Source organism: Myotis daubentonii, chromosome X (assembly GCF_963259705.1).
Source record: "Myotis daubentonii chromosome X, mMyoDau2.1, whole genome shotgun sequence".
Classification (NCBI taxonomy): domain Eukaryota; kingdom Metazoa; phylum Chordata; class Mammalia; order Chiroptera; family Vespertilionidae; genus Myotis; species Myotis daubentonii.
In genome coordinates, this window is record NC_081861.1 from 41,060,721 (window position 1) to 41,079,154 (window position 18,434).

General features: G+C 39.3%; 1 protein-coding gene and 1 non-coding gene across 2 annotated transcripts in view; both read right to left on the reverse strand.

Annotated features, from left to right (window-relative positions):
* Window positions 1-18,434, reverse strand: part of IL13RA1 (interleukin 13 receptor subunit alpha 1) — a 67,573-nt gene that overhangs the window by 23,849 nt on the left and 25,290 nt on the right. Inside the window, exons 5-8 of the mRNA XM_059679484.1 lie at window positions 13,646-13,833; window positions 11,225-11,376; window positions 2,853-2,900; window positions 2,440-2,572 (exon numbers count right to left, since the gene is read on the reverse strand). Of these exons, the coding sequence (XP_059535467.1) occupies window positions 2,440-2,572; window positions 2,853-2,900; window positions 11,225-11,376; window positions 13,646-13,833 (521 nt within the window). The remainder of the gene's footprint in view (window positions 1-2,439; window positions 2,573-2,852; window positions 2,901-11,224; window positions 11,377-13,645; window positions 13,834-18,434) is intronic.
* Window positions 246-382, reverse strand: LOC132225416 (small nucleolar RNA SNORA51). Its single transcript, XR_009450925.1, has one exon. It is a non-coding gene; the product is annotated as a small nucleolar RNA SNORA51 (small nucleolar RNA).

Here is an 18,434-nt window from a genome sequence, read left to right on the forward strand (position 1 = left end):
AGGACATGAACATTTAGAAAGCATCATCAAGGCATAGCATCATTGTTTTAGGCAGCCTCTTAGATGGCCCCAAATGATCCCTGCCTCCTTATATTCACACCCTTATATAACCTCCTCCCCTTGAGGGTGGGCTAGACTGACTCATTTGTAAAGAACTGAACAGCAACAGTGATGGAATATCATTTCCAAGATCAGGTTATAAAAGACTGTGGTTTCCATACTGGATGTTCTTTTTTTTTCTCTCTCAATGTCTCCCCATTCACAATACAGACCAGGCAAAGAGCCTGAGCTGAGGTGTATATGGGGTAGGTTAAGTTTACTCTGCCTCCTATTTCTGTACAGTCAGTGTAAGAACACAGCCTGTGGTAAGCACCAGGAGGCCTGGATGTTCTTTTATATATATTTTCTTCCTTGGATCACTCACTAGGGGAAGCCAGCTGCTGCTGTGTCACTAGGTAGCCCTAGGGGGAGATCCATATGGCGAGGAACTGAGGGATGCCTCTGTATTAATATCCTAGAATTGCTGTAACAAATCACTACACACTGATTGGCTTAAAACAACAGAAACATATTCTCTCACAGTTCTTGAGACTAAAAGTCCAAAATGAAGGTATCAACAAGGACATGCTCCCTCTGAAGGCTCTAGAGAATAATTCCTCATTGCCTGTTCCTAGATTCTGGTGGCTCCCAGAATCCTTGGCATTTCTTGGTTTGTAGCTGCAGCACTCCAATCTCTGCCTCCATGTTCACATGGTCTTTGCTATGTGTGTATCTCTGTGTTTCTATGTATCCTCTCTTCTATTTATAAGAATGGTAGTCATTGGTTTTAGGGCTTAATCTAATCCAGTATGATCTCATTTCAATTTGAATACATCTGCAAATCTCTATTTCCCAATAAGGTCACACTCATAGGTAACAGGAGTTGAAATTGAAACACATCTTTTTTTTGGGGGGGGATATAATTTAATCTGCTATAACCCCCCCTCCAGCAGCCAGAGAGGAATTAAGGCTCTCCAATGACCACATTAGTAGTGATCTTGGAAGTGGACTCTCCAGCCCCAGTCAAGCCTTCAGATGAGGCTCTAGTCCACACTGATAGCTTGACTGTAACCTCATGAGAGAACTAGAGCCAGAGTTACCTAGCTAACCTGTGCCCAGAATCCTGACACACAGAAAGAAACTGAATTAGTAAATATGTGTTTTTTAAGCCACTACATTTTGGCATAATTTTTTACTCAACAATAGATAACTAATACAACCATGTCTGACACATAGCTTGTTCAATTTCTCAATTAATAGGAAATTGACTACCTTAACAACTTGTCTCTCTGTTAGATAGCTGTTAGAAAGTCCTGAAGTTGGTCCTCTTTTGCCCCCAAGGAGCCACAAAAAAGATAGTCTACTCCCTCTTCCACCTGAAAATACCTAAAATGTTAGAATTCATTAATCATGACTCCCCAAAGCTTACTTCATCAAGTGTTTCTCCCTAAATTTTGAGATTCTTCAACACCCTGATTACCCTCTTTCAAGAATAGGTTGCAGTCTGCTGATGCACCTCCTAGAACAGGGGTGGGCAAACTTTTTGACTCGAGGGCCACAATGGGTTCTTAAACGGGACCGGAGGGCCAGAACAAAAGCATGGATGGAGTGTTTGTGTGAACTAATATAAATTCAAAGTAAACCTCATTACATAAAAGGGTATGGTCTTTTTTTTCAATAGTTTTATTCATTTCAAACAGGCCGGATCTGGCCCGCGGGCCGTAGTTTGCCCACGGCTGTCCTAGAATGTAGTGCCCAGAATGAATACAGCACACTTGATGTGCACAGGATACTGTGCCCCACCCTCCCACGTTCCTTTGTTTTAGGTGCTGCACTGTCACTGCTGCCTATGACTGCATGTGCCTTTAGGAATACTTAAGGATCCAATGTTGAGTCACTTTGTTTACAAAGTCAAACAAAACCCTATACGCATCCTACAACATACACATTCATAAAGCACAGGTCTTTTCAATCCTATACTTGAGCCTGGCAAATAGCTTGTTCAGCCTCTCAATTAATAAATGAAACTGATCTTTTCAAACCTAGATACAGGTTTATCTCTATTAAATGCCATCTAGGGTCACTGTTCTATTCTTGATTCTATCACCAACACATAAGCTAAGTCCTCTATCATTGTATAATCTGTAGAATTAATCATGCCTACCTTCTAAAGATGGAGACAGGACAGAAGAGAATACCATTTGCATTATGGATTTTCAAAGTGCTTTGTATTGCAAATTGGGTGATTTGACAGTAATTAAACAGAAAATACATTTCAATTGTAATACTCACTGGCTGACATTAAGAATATAGAATGTCCCTTTTCCCATCCTATTTTCTGCTTCAGCTTAGTTTCCATGCATCAATGGTTTAAATTTGAATGAAATCCTGTTCCCTTACCTATACTCATCGCTGGACTCCAATTACTCCACAGTTTGTCATCTTCATAGCATAACTTATTTGTTTTTACTCGCATTCTGACTGTGTTCAAAGTATCACGAAGAACAACAGGAACCCGGAAACAAATTGTGCCCTTAAAATTAAACACACACACACAAACACACACACACACACGTAATATTAATAGTTTATTCTCTTTCTCTGCTTCTGAATCTTAAATATAATTATCGACCAAATTCTGTATATGTTTAAGACTTGAATTGTACTCCAAATTATCTGACTTTAACTCCTGGATAAAAATGAACAATAATACACAGAACAAAGCAGTTCAAATTTAGGCTATGCTCACCTGGCCCTATCCCCAACTACTCTTATGTGTTTAAGCCCAAATAGCTAAAGTTGAATTTACTGACCTCCAGGTTTTCCTCAAACTCTGAACTATCACATGTGGGCTCTTCAACCTTGAAAATATAAAATAATGAGTCAATTGAAAATATTTTTAAAAATCACATTTTACATGATTTAACCATTTCTAACAAGGTTTCCTTTATTCCATTAAAAGAGTACCAGCCCTTGGCTGGTATCGCTCAGTTGGATGGGTATCATCTCATGTACTGTAGAGTTGATGATTCTCTCTCATTATTGATATTTCTATCTCTCTCTCCCTTTCCCTTCCTCTCTGAAATCAGTAAAAACTATTTTTTTTTAAATTTTCTTAAATAGGATAAAAAATATTAACCATAAAGAAAACATTTTTTATAAAGCCATCTATATTAAAATTAAAAATATATCCTATTAAGGAAATAAAAAGGTAAGGCATAGAGTGAGAGAAGATATTTGCAATTTCTGACAAAGGACTTGCATATATGTATTATATAATATATATTTACATTTATACATAATACACACATATGCACATATATTCCACAAATTAATAAGGAAAAGACAGATAACCCAATGAAAAAACTGGCCAAAGACTTGAACACGCATTTCACAAGAGGATATTCAAATTGCCAGTAAACATGAAAAACTACTCAATTTCATTAATCATCAGGGAAATGCAAATTAAATATACAAGATAACAATACACACACCTACCAGACAATAAATACCAAGTGTTGGTGAGCAGCAGTTGCCAACCGGTGGTCTGAGGACCACTGGTTGTCAGTGAAGTCCGAAAAGTTGGTGACTGCTGTTGGTGAGGATATGAAGGCTCTAGCACTCTCAATTTCTGCTCTTAGTAGTGTAAATTAGCAAAACCACTTGGGAAAACTGATACTATTTATTATAGAGAATCAGATGTAATCCTACGACCTATATATGCCCAACCAAAATGTATGCATGTGTACACCAAGAAATATTGGCATAATGGAATGAATACAATGAGTATGAACCATCTACAACTACAGGCAAGAATATCAGTCAATCTCATAAACATAACACAATGAAAGAAGGCACACACACACAAAAGTAAATTCACTATAATTAATTTATATAAAGTTTAAAAAGAGTCAACAAAACTAATCTCTGAGATTAGAAGTCAGGATAATAGTTGCTCTTTGGGAGGGTAGTGACCAAAAGGGGTCATGATGTGGCTTCTGGGGTGCTGGTTATGTAAGTGAAAAATTATTTGCAAAATCACTTGTGAAAAATCATTGAACTGCATATAATGACTTGTGTAATTTTTCTCCTACATCAATTACAAATTAAAATAAGAAAAAGAAATCATTCTCCCTTGTGGAGAGTATAATATATGAAAAATAACTAGGTTACAGAAAATATAATGTAAAATTTTACTCCACACAATTTAAGTCACTTGCTGTCTGATGTAAAAAAAATAATCAGTTCCTAAAATGCAAATATTTCAAAACTGAGTAAAACACCACACATGAAAATCTGTCTATTTCTGGCCAACAGGTACATGAAAAAAAAATGTTCAATATCACTAATCATTGGGAAATACAAAACAAAACCACAATGAGATACCATCTCATACCTATTAGAAGGGCTATTATTAAAAAATCAACAAATAACAAGTGTTGTCAAGGATGTAGAGAAAAGGGGACCCTTGTACACTATTGGTGAGAATGTAAACTGGTGTAGCCACTATGGAATACAGTATTACATATTCATATGGGGGAGGGGGGAGAATCTTTTTTCTTTTTGAATGGAGGTTCCTCAAAAAAATTAAAAATATGAGGGAAAAATAATCTTTTTTTGTATGGAGGTTACTCAAAAAATTAAAAATAGAACTACCATATGATCCAGCAATCCTATTTCTGTGAATATATCCAAAGGAAATGAAATCAGGACCTCAAAGGAAAACAAATCAGGATCTTGAAGAGATATCTGCACTCCATGTTCAATGCAGCATTATTCACCATAGCCAAGATGTGGAAACAACCTAAGTATCATCAATGGATGGATAAAGAAGTTATTCAGACATGAGAAAGAAAAAAATCCTGCCATTTGTGATAACTTCGAGGAAACTTGAGGGCATTATGCTAAGTGGAATAAGACAGAGAAATACAAATATTATATGCTCTCACTTATATGTGGGATCTAAAAAAGTCAAATTCATAGAAGCAGAGAATAGAGTAGTAGCTGCCAGAGGCTAGGGGATATGAAAAATGGGAAGATGTTCATCAAAGGATATAAAATTTCAGTTATAAGTTCTGAAGATCTAATGGATAGCACGGTGATTATAGTTAATAATACTGTATTGTATACTTGAAATTTGCTGTGAGAGTAGATTTTGTGTTCTCACCACACCAAAAAGAAAAAAGGTAACTGTGTGAGGTGATGGATGTTAATTAGTTTGATTGTGGATATCATTTCACAAAGTGCATGTATATTAAATCATCATGTTGTACACCTTGAAAATAATCACACTCTATACCCTAAATATATATATATTTTTTACATGTTAATTATATCTCAATAAAGCTGGAAAAATGTCTTTTTTTAAAAATATATTTTTTATTTTTCAATTACAGTTGACATACAATATTATATTAGTTTCAGGTGTATAACATAGTGATTAGACATTTATATAAAAAACTAGAGGCCTGGTGCACTACATTTGTGCACAGGGGCCAGGTCCCCTCAGCCCAGCCTGCACCCTCTCCAATCCAGGACCCCTTGGGGGATGTCCGACATCCCTCTCACAATCCTGGACTGCTGGCTCCTAATCACTCACCTGCCTTCCTGCCTGGTCACCCCTAACTGGCCCCCATGCTGGCCTGATTACCCCTCACTGCCTCTGTGTGCCAGCCTGATTGCCCCTAACTGCCCCCCCTGCCGGCCTGGTTGCCCCAACTGTCCCCTGCTGCCAGCCAGGTAGCCCTCAATTGCCCCCCTCTGCTGGCCTGGTTGCCCCCAACTGCCCCCCCGCTGGCCTTGTTGCCCCTTACTGGTCCCCCTGCCAGCCTAATTCCCCCCAACTGCCCCCCGCCAGCCTGGTCATCCCCACTGCACCACCCTGCCTGCCTGATCACCCCTAACTGCCCACCTGCTAGCCTGGTTGCCCCCAACTGCCCCCACTTGCTGGCCTGGTTGCCCCATGCAGCCTGCTTGTTCAGTCATTTGGTCATCCCTCACTAACCTCCCTGTTGGCCTGGTCACCCCATGCAGCCTGCTTGTTCAGTCATTTGGTCATCCCTCACTACCCCCCCTGCCAGCCTGGTTGTAGGCAGCCATCTTGTGAGGGTGTGAGGGTCAATTTGCATATTGCCACTTTATTATATATGATAATTCAACTTTTATGCCCTCACCAGTGTGGCTCAGTTAGTTGGAGCATCATCCTGTGCACCAAAAGTTTGCAGGTTCAATTCCTGGTCAGGACACATACTCAAAGTTGCGGGTTCCATCTGAGCTGGGGTGCATATGGGAGGTAGCCAATTGATGTTTCTCTCTCTTTCCCTCTCCCTCTAAAATCAATAAAAACATATCCTCAGGTGAGGAATGAGTATACACACACACACACACACACACACACACACACACACACACATATACACACACTAGTGGCCTGGTGCACAAAAATTTGTGCACTCGGGTGGGTCCCTCAGCCCGGCCTGTGCCCTCTCGCACTCTGGGGCCCCTCGGGGGCCCCTTCCCCTGGCTGCTGGCACTAGTTTTCCTCCGGCGCCCAGAACCCAGGCCTTCGCACTTCGCCAGGAGGGGCCGGCGCAGCAGGCTTCACTCTTCACTGCTTGGGCCCAGGGGGTGGGGCCGGCATGGCGGGCTTAGCTCTTCGCTTGCCACACCAGCCTTCGCTCGCTGCTCCTCCCGGGGGCCGGCCGGCTTTGCTCCATCGCTTGGTGCCTACATATGCAAATTAGCCGCCATCTCTGTTGGCGGCTAATTTGCATATCATGCTGATTAGCCATTGGGAGGCGTAGTGAAGGTATGGTTAATTACCATGTTTGTCTATTATTAGATAGGATATATATATGTATTCAACTTCTATCAGAGATATTTAAACATGGGACAAAGAACAGAACATATATAGCTATAATTTTTGGCATTCAGTGTCATTCACTAAATGGTTCCTATCAGTATTTGTTAAGAGCTGAAAGGCCAGCTGAATGATGAAGGGTCATCCTTTCAATACCTCATATAGCTGCAGAGAAAAAGCTACTCAGGGACTACTGTACCCCACTGCTGGTCATTTGGAATTAGAGGCCTACTGGGGAATTCCAAGTGTCAACTACCACTTGAGGGATCAGGTTGCAGGCTGATGTCCTCCCTCCCTTGGACCATCTCCCAGATAGATAGATAGATAGATAGATAGATAGATAGATAGATAGATAGATAGATTCCAAAGTCAGTAAATTATTGTGTAAATTAAAGGCCTTGGGCTCTTGTTCAAATGTAAATCCTCTTGTGTTATTTATCAGCTGCTCAGATACCTCTATGAGAAAAGGAAAACAAAGGTACAGAGAACCAAGTAGACAGTTTGCAGGGATGGGGATGGCCAAAAACAAGTCATTCTTACTTTGTGATTTTGTCATGAGCTACCTCTGTCTGACCACAGCCCTCATGTGATGGCACAGTTCATGTTCCAGCCTACTTCCCTCTCTTAACTGGAACACCAGGCAAAATAATTCCTCAAAAAGTCTTGCAAAAAGAAAAAAAAAGGTTTAACCAGCAGAACTCAAGAGAGCACACAAAAGCTGATGACATTCTAGGAGAGGAAGCAGCTGCTGACCATCTGCTAGGAGAGAGTACATTACACTCAAGTGTATAAATAGAATTAACTCCACATAGGCTATAGTTCTGATTTAGATTAATAAGTTCCATATATGTGTGTTCTCTTCCATTCAGAAGTTCATAAAAAATAAAGTAATTTAATTCAACAAAAATGTGTTACGTGATGACTACACAAATGGTGTTATACCAAGTATTCTTTGTCAAGGTTTAATACGTGGAGACCAACTTTTGAAGTCATACTTATTAGCTGTATGGTCTGTAATAAGTTACTTAACCTCTCTGAGCCTTAGTTTCTCTATAAAACGTAAACTACTTCATGAATTATTATAAACCACCGTATGAGAAGTACACAGAAGAGTATATTTGTAGCATATCATAAACACTTAATAATTGATGGCTGTTAGTATTAAGACGAAGTATTGATGTGCTCCACAGTGTTTAAGAACAAAATCGTTGAACTTGGACTTTTGCTGAAATTTTGACTCTACCACTTTCTAGAACTGTGATCTTAGGAGTAACCTCTGAGACTGAGTTTTCTTATCTGTAAAATGGGGAGGGGGCCGAAACCGGTTTGGCTCAGTGGATAGAGCATCGGCCTGCGGACTGAAGGGTCCCAGGTTCGATTCCGGTCGAGGGCATGTACCTGGGTTGCGGGCACATCTCCCGTGGGAGATGTGCAGGAGGCAGCTGATCGATGTTTCTCTCTCATCGATGTTTCTAGCTCTCTATCTCTCTCCCTTCCTCTCTGTAAAAAATCAATAAAATATATATTTTTAAAAAAATGGGGAGGAGGACAGCACCTAGATCAGGGGTGGGCAAACTTTTTGACTCGAGGGCCACAATGGGTTCTTAAACGGGACCGGAGGGCCGGAACAAAAGCATGGATGGAGTGTTTGTGTGAACTAATATAAATTCAAAGTAAACATCATTACATAAAAGGGTACGGTCTTTTTTTTTTTTTAGTTTTATTCATTTCAAACGGGCCGGATCTGGCCCGCAGGCCATAGTTTGCCCACGGCTGACCTAGATCCTTGGGGTTACTGTGAGGACTTAATGAGACAATTCAGATAAAGTGCTTATTAAAATACCTAGTGCATACTAATTTCTCAATACATGTTAGCTGCTATTAATAGCAGGAACAGCACAAAGTAAACACCACCTAACTCCTCCCTACAGCAGCTTATATTTTTAGTGGAGAGAACAGGCCAAAACAGGTGATCAGAGTAACTAGCAGGACATAATTCAGTGCCAAATGAGTAATACAAGCAGCATATGTATTTGGGATTTGATACGAGAGCAATAAAGGCTGGAGAAAGCAAGTATATTTCAGTTTTCTGATAGCTCACTTAGTGGGAAATGCAAGTCGCACCCACTCCCCACTTGGAAGCCCTTTGCCTTTTCCCTTTGCAGTATTGTATGGGGACATCAGTTTCTGTTCTAGATACTGGTTCCTCTATTTCAGAAATAAATTGATCTGCAAATGCCCAGAAGAGCTCTGATCAGCTGTGGACCTGGTCACTTCCTTTGGAGTTATTAAACTGTCAACACTGGCTTATTTTAGTAAGTAGAGATGCTCCTCAACTTATGATGGCGTTACATCCCAATAAACACCTCATATGTTGAAAATATCCAAAGTCGAAAATGCATTTAATACACCTAACCTACTGAACATCATAGCTTAGCCTAGCTTATATTAAACATTCTCAGAACACTTACATGACCTACAGTGGGCCAAAATAATCTAATAAAAGGGTAATATGCAAATTGACCAAATGGCGGAATGACCAGAACGCCCACGGCGCCTCGCCCCGGCTGGCCCCACCCCTGAGCGGGCACCCCGACCCTGATCAGGGGTGGTGGGGGCAGCCAGCAAACCACCCACAGCCCCTAGCCCCGGCCGGCCCTGCTCATGGCCCCTTGCCCCAGCTGCCCACCCCCGATGGCCCCTATCAGGGCAGGCTGGCTGGACCCCACTAGTGCACAAATTCATGCACTGGGCCTCTAGCTTTATAATAAAGTGTTGAATATCGCATATAATTTATTGAATACTGTACAAAAAGTGAAAAACAATGGATAGTCATCACTAATGTACACAGTTAAAAGCACAGTGGGCCTGAAGAATGTTTGAAGCATTGCTAAAATTAATTACACATGAGAGTGTATCATACTGCATAGCACTAGTCCAGGAAAAGATCAAATTTCAAACTTCCAAGTACAGTTTCTAGCAAATGTGTATCGTTTTTTGTGCCATCGTAAGTCAAACCATGATACGTCTGTATTTTGAAACTCCCTTGAGTAGCTAAAGCAATTGAACCAAGGAATTTGCCCACGTGTGTTGGGCTCCTTTAAAAGCCAATACAAAACACTTGGTTTCGAACCTCTAAAACTCAAATGCACAGGGCTGGGGCAGGTGGCACACAACTGAGTGGCACAGTCCCTGTGGTCTTGAGGTGCCACCTTATGGAAACTACACTCTTCGGGTACCACAGTTTTAAATCTAGGCAAAAATTTCAAATTAAAAAGACAAACAAAACTCCAGTTTGTGGCCCAAACAAAAATGTCTGAGGCCCAGTTTGTGACCTCTACTCTAAAGTCTATCAATGAGACTGATGCCCTGAGGTTATGCTGCATGATGTTATGCCCAGTGTCCCACAGGGACCTCTAATTAGCATATTTTGTACTAGATTCGGAATAATAAAACTGTATATAATCCAACCAATACTAACTACTCAAATTTGAATACTTTAGTTGCCACAAACTCTAAGAAAACTAAATGGCCATACCAGAGCCTCCAAGTATCTATCTGATCTGACTCTAGAGTTCATTCTGTTTTTCACACATGCCACACTCATTCCTTCCAAGGCTTTGTACTTGCTGTCCTCTCCAACCCCAGATCTTCACATGGCTAGCTCCTGCTCATCATTCTGGTCTCATCTCTGGTCACCACTTTGGATGATTACCCTACCTACTATTTCCTCAGGCCTTCCCATCACTGTACTATATCACCCCATTTAATTTTCTTCATAGCATCCATTCCCTAAAATTAGCTTATTCATTTATATATTTATCTTCTTATTTATATTTATATAGTGCATGGCACATGGTAGCCACATAATAAAATTTTTTTGAAATATGTTTTTATTGATTTTTTAGAGAGCAAGGAAGGAAGAGGGAAAGAAAAACATTGATGTGAGAGAAATGTTGATCAGCTGCCTCCTGCACACACCCTAACAAGGGTTCAAGCCTACAACCTGGGCATGTGCCCTGGCCAGGAATGGAACCAGTGATGTTTCAATTCACAGGACAATTTTCAACCAACTGAGCCACAAGAACCAGGTCTAATAAAATTTTTTGAGCAAATGAATTAATATATGGCTTAAATCTTGCAGTCAATGCTATCATAAACCCTCAAACCTTCCACCAACCTATTTCAGACAAGGAATTATCATCATCATAATTATGTGACAAATCTAAGAGCTAAATTGCATTGATATTTCAATGTGTTATACTATAAGAAATTCAAGTGAAAGAAAAACGTCCAAATAAAAACAACAATCTAAGAAACACTTACAGATAAAATATAATGCGTCTCAGTTTGGCTGTTATTGACTTCTACTTGATAAGATAAGCAAGTGCTAATAAAATTCTGTGGATTCTTCCCTAGCACGTATAAGTCACCATGTTGAAAGAAGAGCCTTTTAATATGTGGAGGATCAGGTTGCACTGAAAGAGAAATAGAAGAATACAAATTAGCTTCCAGAGTTTATTTTGATGAGATACATATATGGGAACAGATAACAAAAGTCACAAAGTTAAATCAAAATAGGGCTGATACTTTTTAATGGCCTTCCATGATCAGGCATACAGTTCTAGATTTCTGATTAGCCATGGTTAATGAAGGAAGCTTATGTTAAATCGCCTAGTAATGGATTTAAGGAACATCTTTAGGTGTCTGGCAAATGGCATGAACTCTGATATGCATCTGGTTAGAACATGGCCAGGGTATAATCAAGACATCCAGCTGCATCATAAAGAAAAGAAGTGTCTGGTCCAGATGTGCCTCCACCTAATGGGTAACAGGGGCACCAAGTGCAAGGGGTTTCCCCAGCTGTTACCCATTTTGCCAATCAAAGGCCACAATTTAAACATTAGCCTAGTCTCTGACACATGCTACAACGATGATGAACCTCAAGGACATTATGCTAAGTGAAATAAGCCCATCACAAAAGGACAACTACTATATGATTCCATTTATGAAGTTTCCAAAGTAGTCAAAATCATAGCAACAGAAAGTAAGAAGGTGGTTACCAAGAGCAGGGGGGAGGGATGAGAGGTAATTAGTGTTTTGGGCCATCAAGTTTCAGTTTTACAAGATAAAAAGTTCTTGAGATCTGATGCACAACAATGTGAATATATTTAGCTGCTGAACAGTACATTTAGAAATGGTTAAGATGATAAATTTAATGTTATGTGATTATAACCACAATGTAAAATAAAGTAAAAAAAAATTAGTTTAGTCAATTTAGTTTTTTTGGGAGTCAGCTATGTGTAAGACCGCGCAACAGAAGAGAATGAATAATTAACAAAAAATCTGAAGATGTCACCTTCTAGCTGAGAAGTATCTCCCTTTATGTCACCACTAATCTCTAGGAAGAAAATTAGCAAAATGAGCTTCAAAAGGTCCATCGAGGACAACCTGCCAAGCAAGGAAGAGGACAAAGAAGGGCTTTGCTTCAGATTATCCCACTTGGCATGTTACCGCAACTTCACTCCCTGGACCTACAAACTAAGCTCCCTTTGGTTCACTATTAGAATTCACTTCCCTGAGTATCTGAAAGAGCAAATAGTGTTCTGCTCACAGACTTGGGAGCTTTTGTTAATTCATGGTTATTTGCCTATACATTTTCTGTATACCATTTAGCCAGTATCTGAGCTCCTTGTCGGGGTATTGCAACATATAAACAAACACAATGCTTACAGTAGTCTGCCTTAGAGATTTACAAAACACTTTTATACACCTCACATCATTTGAACCTTCTACAGTTGACCCTTGAACAACAGAGGGTTAAGGGAGTCACTGCCACCCCTAGTCAAAAATCTGCATATAACTTTTGACTCCCTAAACACTTAACAACTAATAACTTACTACTAACCAGAAGCCTTCCCGATAATACAAACAGTTGATTGATGCATATGTATTTTTATATGTATTATATACTGTATTCTTATAATAAAGTAAGCTAGAGAAAATGTTAAGAAAATCATATGAAAAATACATTTACAGCACTGTACAGATTGAAAAAAATACATGTATAAGTGGACCCACACAGTTCAAACCCATGCTGTTCAAGGGTTAAATGTACAATCCTTTGAGATCAAGAGGGACCATGCACTCCATTTTATAGATGAGGAAACAAAGAGAATGTATATAGCTTTTCCAAAGTGAAGAAGCTAGCACCTCAAGCAGATATTTTATTTTCAAGTAGGAGGCTCTTCCTAATAGGCTGTTACTCAGCTGCACTGGTTGTTCTCACTGATCAGTGCCTGGACCACTCAGAATGTTAGACAATTTGAATATCACCCCTGATCATTCTACCTCCAGGTTAAGCTTTTTAAAAATAAACTATAACATAGATTGTTCAGGAACTATATTCAATCACAGTTATTCTGCAGCACCATCCTGTCAAGTATTATAAGTAAAAGAGAATAGATCTTAAAAGTCAGAGAGCCTGGGTTCCAATCTTGGTTCTATAACTAACTGCTTGCTGTCTCAATGTACTCATAAGTGAACAAGGAGAAAACATGTGCATAGGTACTAAATAAAATAATTTCTAAACTTGCTTCTTTAAAAAAGATCAAATAAAGATATATAAACATAGTCTTGTTTCTGGTAATATCTTAAAAACAAAATCTGTTTCTATTGTATGTATTGATTTTTCAAAAGACATTAACACTTTTATCCGCGCTGTCATAGAGGACTTTGAAAACTTACCACGAGAAGTTAAAGGCACTATATGAAAGGATGGTCTAATTTTTCCTGCATTATCCTTGACCATCACTTGAACACTCTGTGGGTCGACACTGGAATTATTTACTTTAGTCAGAGTAAAAGAACAAGTAATGCGTTGACCTTCTCTAGAGATGTTTTCACACTGATGAATTTTTCCCAGACTGCTGTGCCTACAAGGTAAAATGAGACAATCTTCTGCATTATTTTTAACAAGAGACTCAAGAAACAAAGGCAGACATTGTTGGGTTGGGTTTTGTTTTATTTTGTTTTGTTTTGAATGACCTAAGATGTCCATGAAAAGCAATATTTGCAAGATAGATTTTTCTAAAACGATACTTTACATGGTTCCATTTTATACTCTAAGAGAAACAAATGTTCCTATAGCCATGGGAACTATGGGAGTACTGGTTCTTTTCCTTCTTCTGAATACGAAGTGTTATGAGGGCAGGGTGAGAAGTTTTATGCTTCTTGAAAATATCCCATCTGCTGAATTCCATGGTTCTCCTCTGGTCCCGCTTTCTGCTCCTTCCTTGTTTTCTTGTCTTGTTCCACTCCCTTCTCCTCTTCTCAGAGGGTTTCCATCCAGTCAATAGCCTTCTGCACATCTCTCTGTATTTCTTAGTCCCACATCTGTTCAGCCCCAGCCTACAATTTCCATCCTTTGATTAGAATTTCTATGCTAGGGATGCCTAGTCCTAACCTCTCACCTTGGATCCAATCCCAGATTTCCAAATGCTCCATTCTAGTGTTCCACTCTTGCCTCAAATTCAATGACCAAAACATATGTCCCCTTTCCCCTAACAAATTGCCTTTCCTTCTAATGTTCCAAATTTCCACCAGTCTGAGCTCATTTCCTCTGGGCTCCTCAATTTCAGTCTTTGAAATTCCATTTTCCCCTTCCTTTCCCTATATTCTATCACTAAATTCTGTTATTTCTTTCTTTGCAAAGCTTCTTGAATTCTCTCCTGTGATATTTCCATTGGTCTCACCCAGTTTCATGTCCTAATCACTTCGGATTTCATGTCTTCTCCAGACTGACCTCTGGGACCTTCAGTATTAGTTCCCGCCAATCACTGCCAGATCTATGTTCCAGAATACACTGGCTTTCTAAGTGTCTTACTTCACCATGTGGTTTTAACTGTCTTCCATAACCAGTACTGCTGGTGTATTACTTCCCATTTTGAAAACCTCTACATATACCTTTCCTCAATGATCATCAGCACCTAGCACAGTGCAAGCACAGAGAATGTGCTCATTACACTTTTTTGTCTATGCTATCAAAGGATTCTGTTTTGTATTAAGTGGCAGAAGAGTTGAGCTTTACATTATCCGCCACAATGGGAGCTGTGCAAAGGGAAACAGTTTAAATAATGGACTAAGAGTAAAGAGTTCAAAACCCTTGACCTGTTATCGCAGAATCATCTATAGTCATTTAAAATGTAGATTCCTCAAACCCTCTCCCAGAGGATCCTATTTAGAAGGCCTAGGGATCAGCATTTTAACAGCAATTCTCCAGCAGATTCTACTGCAAATCAGGATTTATAAAACTTAGATCTACTCCCATAAATACAGTCAACTGATCTTTAACAAAGGAGCAAAGACAATACCAAGGAGCAAAGATAGTCTTTTCAACAAATGGTGCCAGAACAGCTAGACGTCCACATGCAAAAAATAAATCTAGTCACAGACCTTACACCCTTCACAAAACTAAACTCACAATGGGTCACAGACTTAAATGTAAAATGTACAACTATAAATCTTCTATGTAATAACAAAGAATAAAACCTAGATGAACTAAGGCATGATAATGACTTTTTTAGACACAACACCAAAGGTACGATCTATAAAAGAAATAATAAGCTAGACTTCATTAAAATTAAAAACTTCTGCTCTGCAAGACAATATCAAGAAAATAAGAAAACAAGCCACAGAATGCAAGAAAATATTTGCAAAAGACACATCTGCTAAAGGGCTAATATCCAAAAAATACACAAAGAACTCTAAAAACTCAACAAGAAAACAAACAACCCAACTAAAAAATGGGCCAAAGACCCTCACAGACACCTCACCAAAGATATATAGATGGTAAGTAAGCACATGAAAAGATGCTCCACAACAGAGAAATGCAAATTAAAGCAACAATATAACACTAAACACCTATCAAAATGGCCAAAATCCAGAATGTTGATGACACCAAATGCTGGTAAGTATGTGGAACAACAGGAACTTTCATTCATTACTGGTGGGAATGCAAAATGGTCACTGTGGAAGACAATTTGGAAGTTTCTTTAAAATGTGAACATACTCTTACCATACAATCCAGCAATCATACTCTAGTACTTACTTAAAGGAGTTAAAAACTTATGTCCACATAAAATCCTGCATATACCATTCATAGCCAGAGTTGGAAAGCAACCAATATGTCCTTTAGTCCTTCAGATTGCAGGCTCAATCCCTGGTAGGGGCCTGCAGGAGGCAGCGATCGATGTTTCTCTCTCATTGATGTTTCTTTCTTTCTCTTTCTCTCTCTCTCTCTCTCTCTCTCTCTCTCTCTCTCTCTCTCTCTCTCTCTCTCTCCCCCCTCTCCCTTCATCTCTCTGAAATCAATGAAAACTTATGTCCACACAAATCCTGCATATACCATTCATTGTTAGAGTGTGAAAGCAACCAAAATGTCCTTCAGTAGGTAAATGGATAAAATAAACTGTGGTACACCCAGAAAATGGAACATTATTTAGCCCTAAAAAGAAATGAGCTATCAAGCCATGAAAAGACATGGAAGAACCTTAAATTCATATTACTAAGTAAAAGAAGCCAGTTTGAAAAGGCTAGATACTATATGATTCCAACTATATGACATTCTGGGAAAAGGCAAAACTATAGAGACCACCCTTTGTAATACTTTAAGCAATAAAAAAAAACAAAAAAATAATAATAATAAAAAAAACTATAGAGACCGTAAAAGGATCAGTGTTTGTCAGGGGTTGGGGGAAGAGATGAAAAGGCAGAGAATAAAGAATTTTAGGGCAAGGAAAATACTCTGCATGATACTATAATCATGGATACATGTTATTATACACGCATCCAAACACATAAAATATTTAACAGCAAGTGTGACCCCTAAGATAAACTATGGACTTTGGGTGATAATGATGTGTCAAAGTAGGTTCACCATTGGTAACAAATGTACCATTCTGGTGGGGGATGCTGATAATAGGGGAGTCTGTGCATGTGTGGGGATAGGGGTTATGTGGGAAATTTCTGTATCTTCCTCTCAATTTTGTTGTAAACCTAAAACTGCTCCAAGAAAATAAGGTATTAAAAAAAGAAAAGTTCAGATCTAATATATTGAATCCTTCAAAGGCTGTGCAAAAAAATTCTTCAATATAACAAAATACTCTTGTCCCTTAAGAAACAGTACATAAGGCTTTGCTCCTAATTGTAGGCCCCAGTGGTTCATGAAGGAAAACAGTCTTTTAAAAACTCACTTCCTTGGCTAGTTTTTAGAACAGACAGGCCTGGAATGTTTTCCACAGACAGCCAGAAACAGAAACCAAGATACTGATGACATTTCTGTTACATAACTACAGAAAACTACGTAGAAAGTTAAGTTTTTTTTTTGTTTCAAATAATGAAAGGAACTCTTCTAATGGGAATCGAGATTCCTTTTTCAGTTTTGTACCCTGAGTATGTCACATATTTTCATGGGCCCCAGATATAAAATTTATTTTTTGTTGTAATTTAGAAAAAATAAGAAAAAGTGAACTAATGTTTCTTAAAATGTTTTTTGTTGATTTTAGAGAGAGAGGGAGGAGGATAGATAGAAACATCAATGAGAGAGAAACATCAAGAAAAACATCGATTGGCTGCCTCCTGCACTCTTCCTACTGGGAACTGAACCCGAAACCCGGGCATGTGCCCCAACCGGGAAGTGACTCAGTGATCTCTTGATTCATGGGTCAATGCTCAACCACTGAGCCACGCTGGCTGGGAAATATTGGTTTTGAATAGACAATTTGGGGGGGCTTCCTGTGAAAGATTAGATGATAAGCTAAGACAGAAGGCATTTAGCTGCTTCGTGTTAAAAATTCACACACTGGCCCAGCCCGTGTGGCACAGTTGGTTGAACATCATCCCCTGCACCAGGAGGTTGCAGGCCAATCCTCAGTAGGGGGCATGAAGGAGGAAGTGATCAATGTATCTCTCTCACTGATGGTTCTATCTCTCTCTCCCTCTCCCTTCCTCTCTCTGAAATCAATAAAAACATATTTTTAAAAATCTTTAAAATTCACACACTGAAATCCTCCACAGACTCACACTGCAAACATACAGAGGGAATGGACAAATGAAAGACTATTTCCTCAACTCTGAAGATGATTAATGTGGTAAGAAATTCCCTAAAACTCACTGACATGGCTAGTCGGTAGCTACTAAGGTCAGGCTCCTTCAATGCCAGACTGTCCCTCCAGAGCCACAAGTCACAACCCTGGGGCTTCAAAATGACACTACATTTTTGGATTGGGGATTAGGGAAACAGTCTGAGAGCTTTACATGATTTAAACTGATACCTAAATCAATTTCAAATGCTTGGTAAGCCATATGTCTCTCCTTCTTTTGTGATTCTGATTGTAAAGAATCTCTCTAGGGGAGAGCAGAAGAGGAGGAAGTATGGGCTAGGTGCTATTCCTTCAAGATAGGAGAAGAGGCCAACAATGTGTACTGGCTATATCTGCAAGGGAGTGGGATGAATAAAATAAAACAATATAGCTAT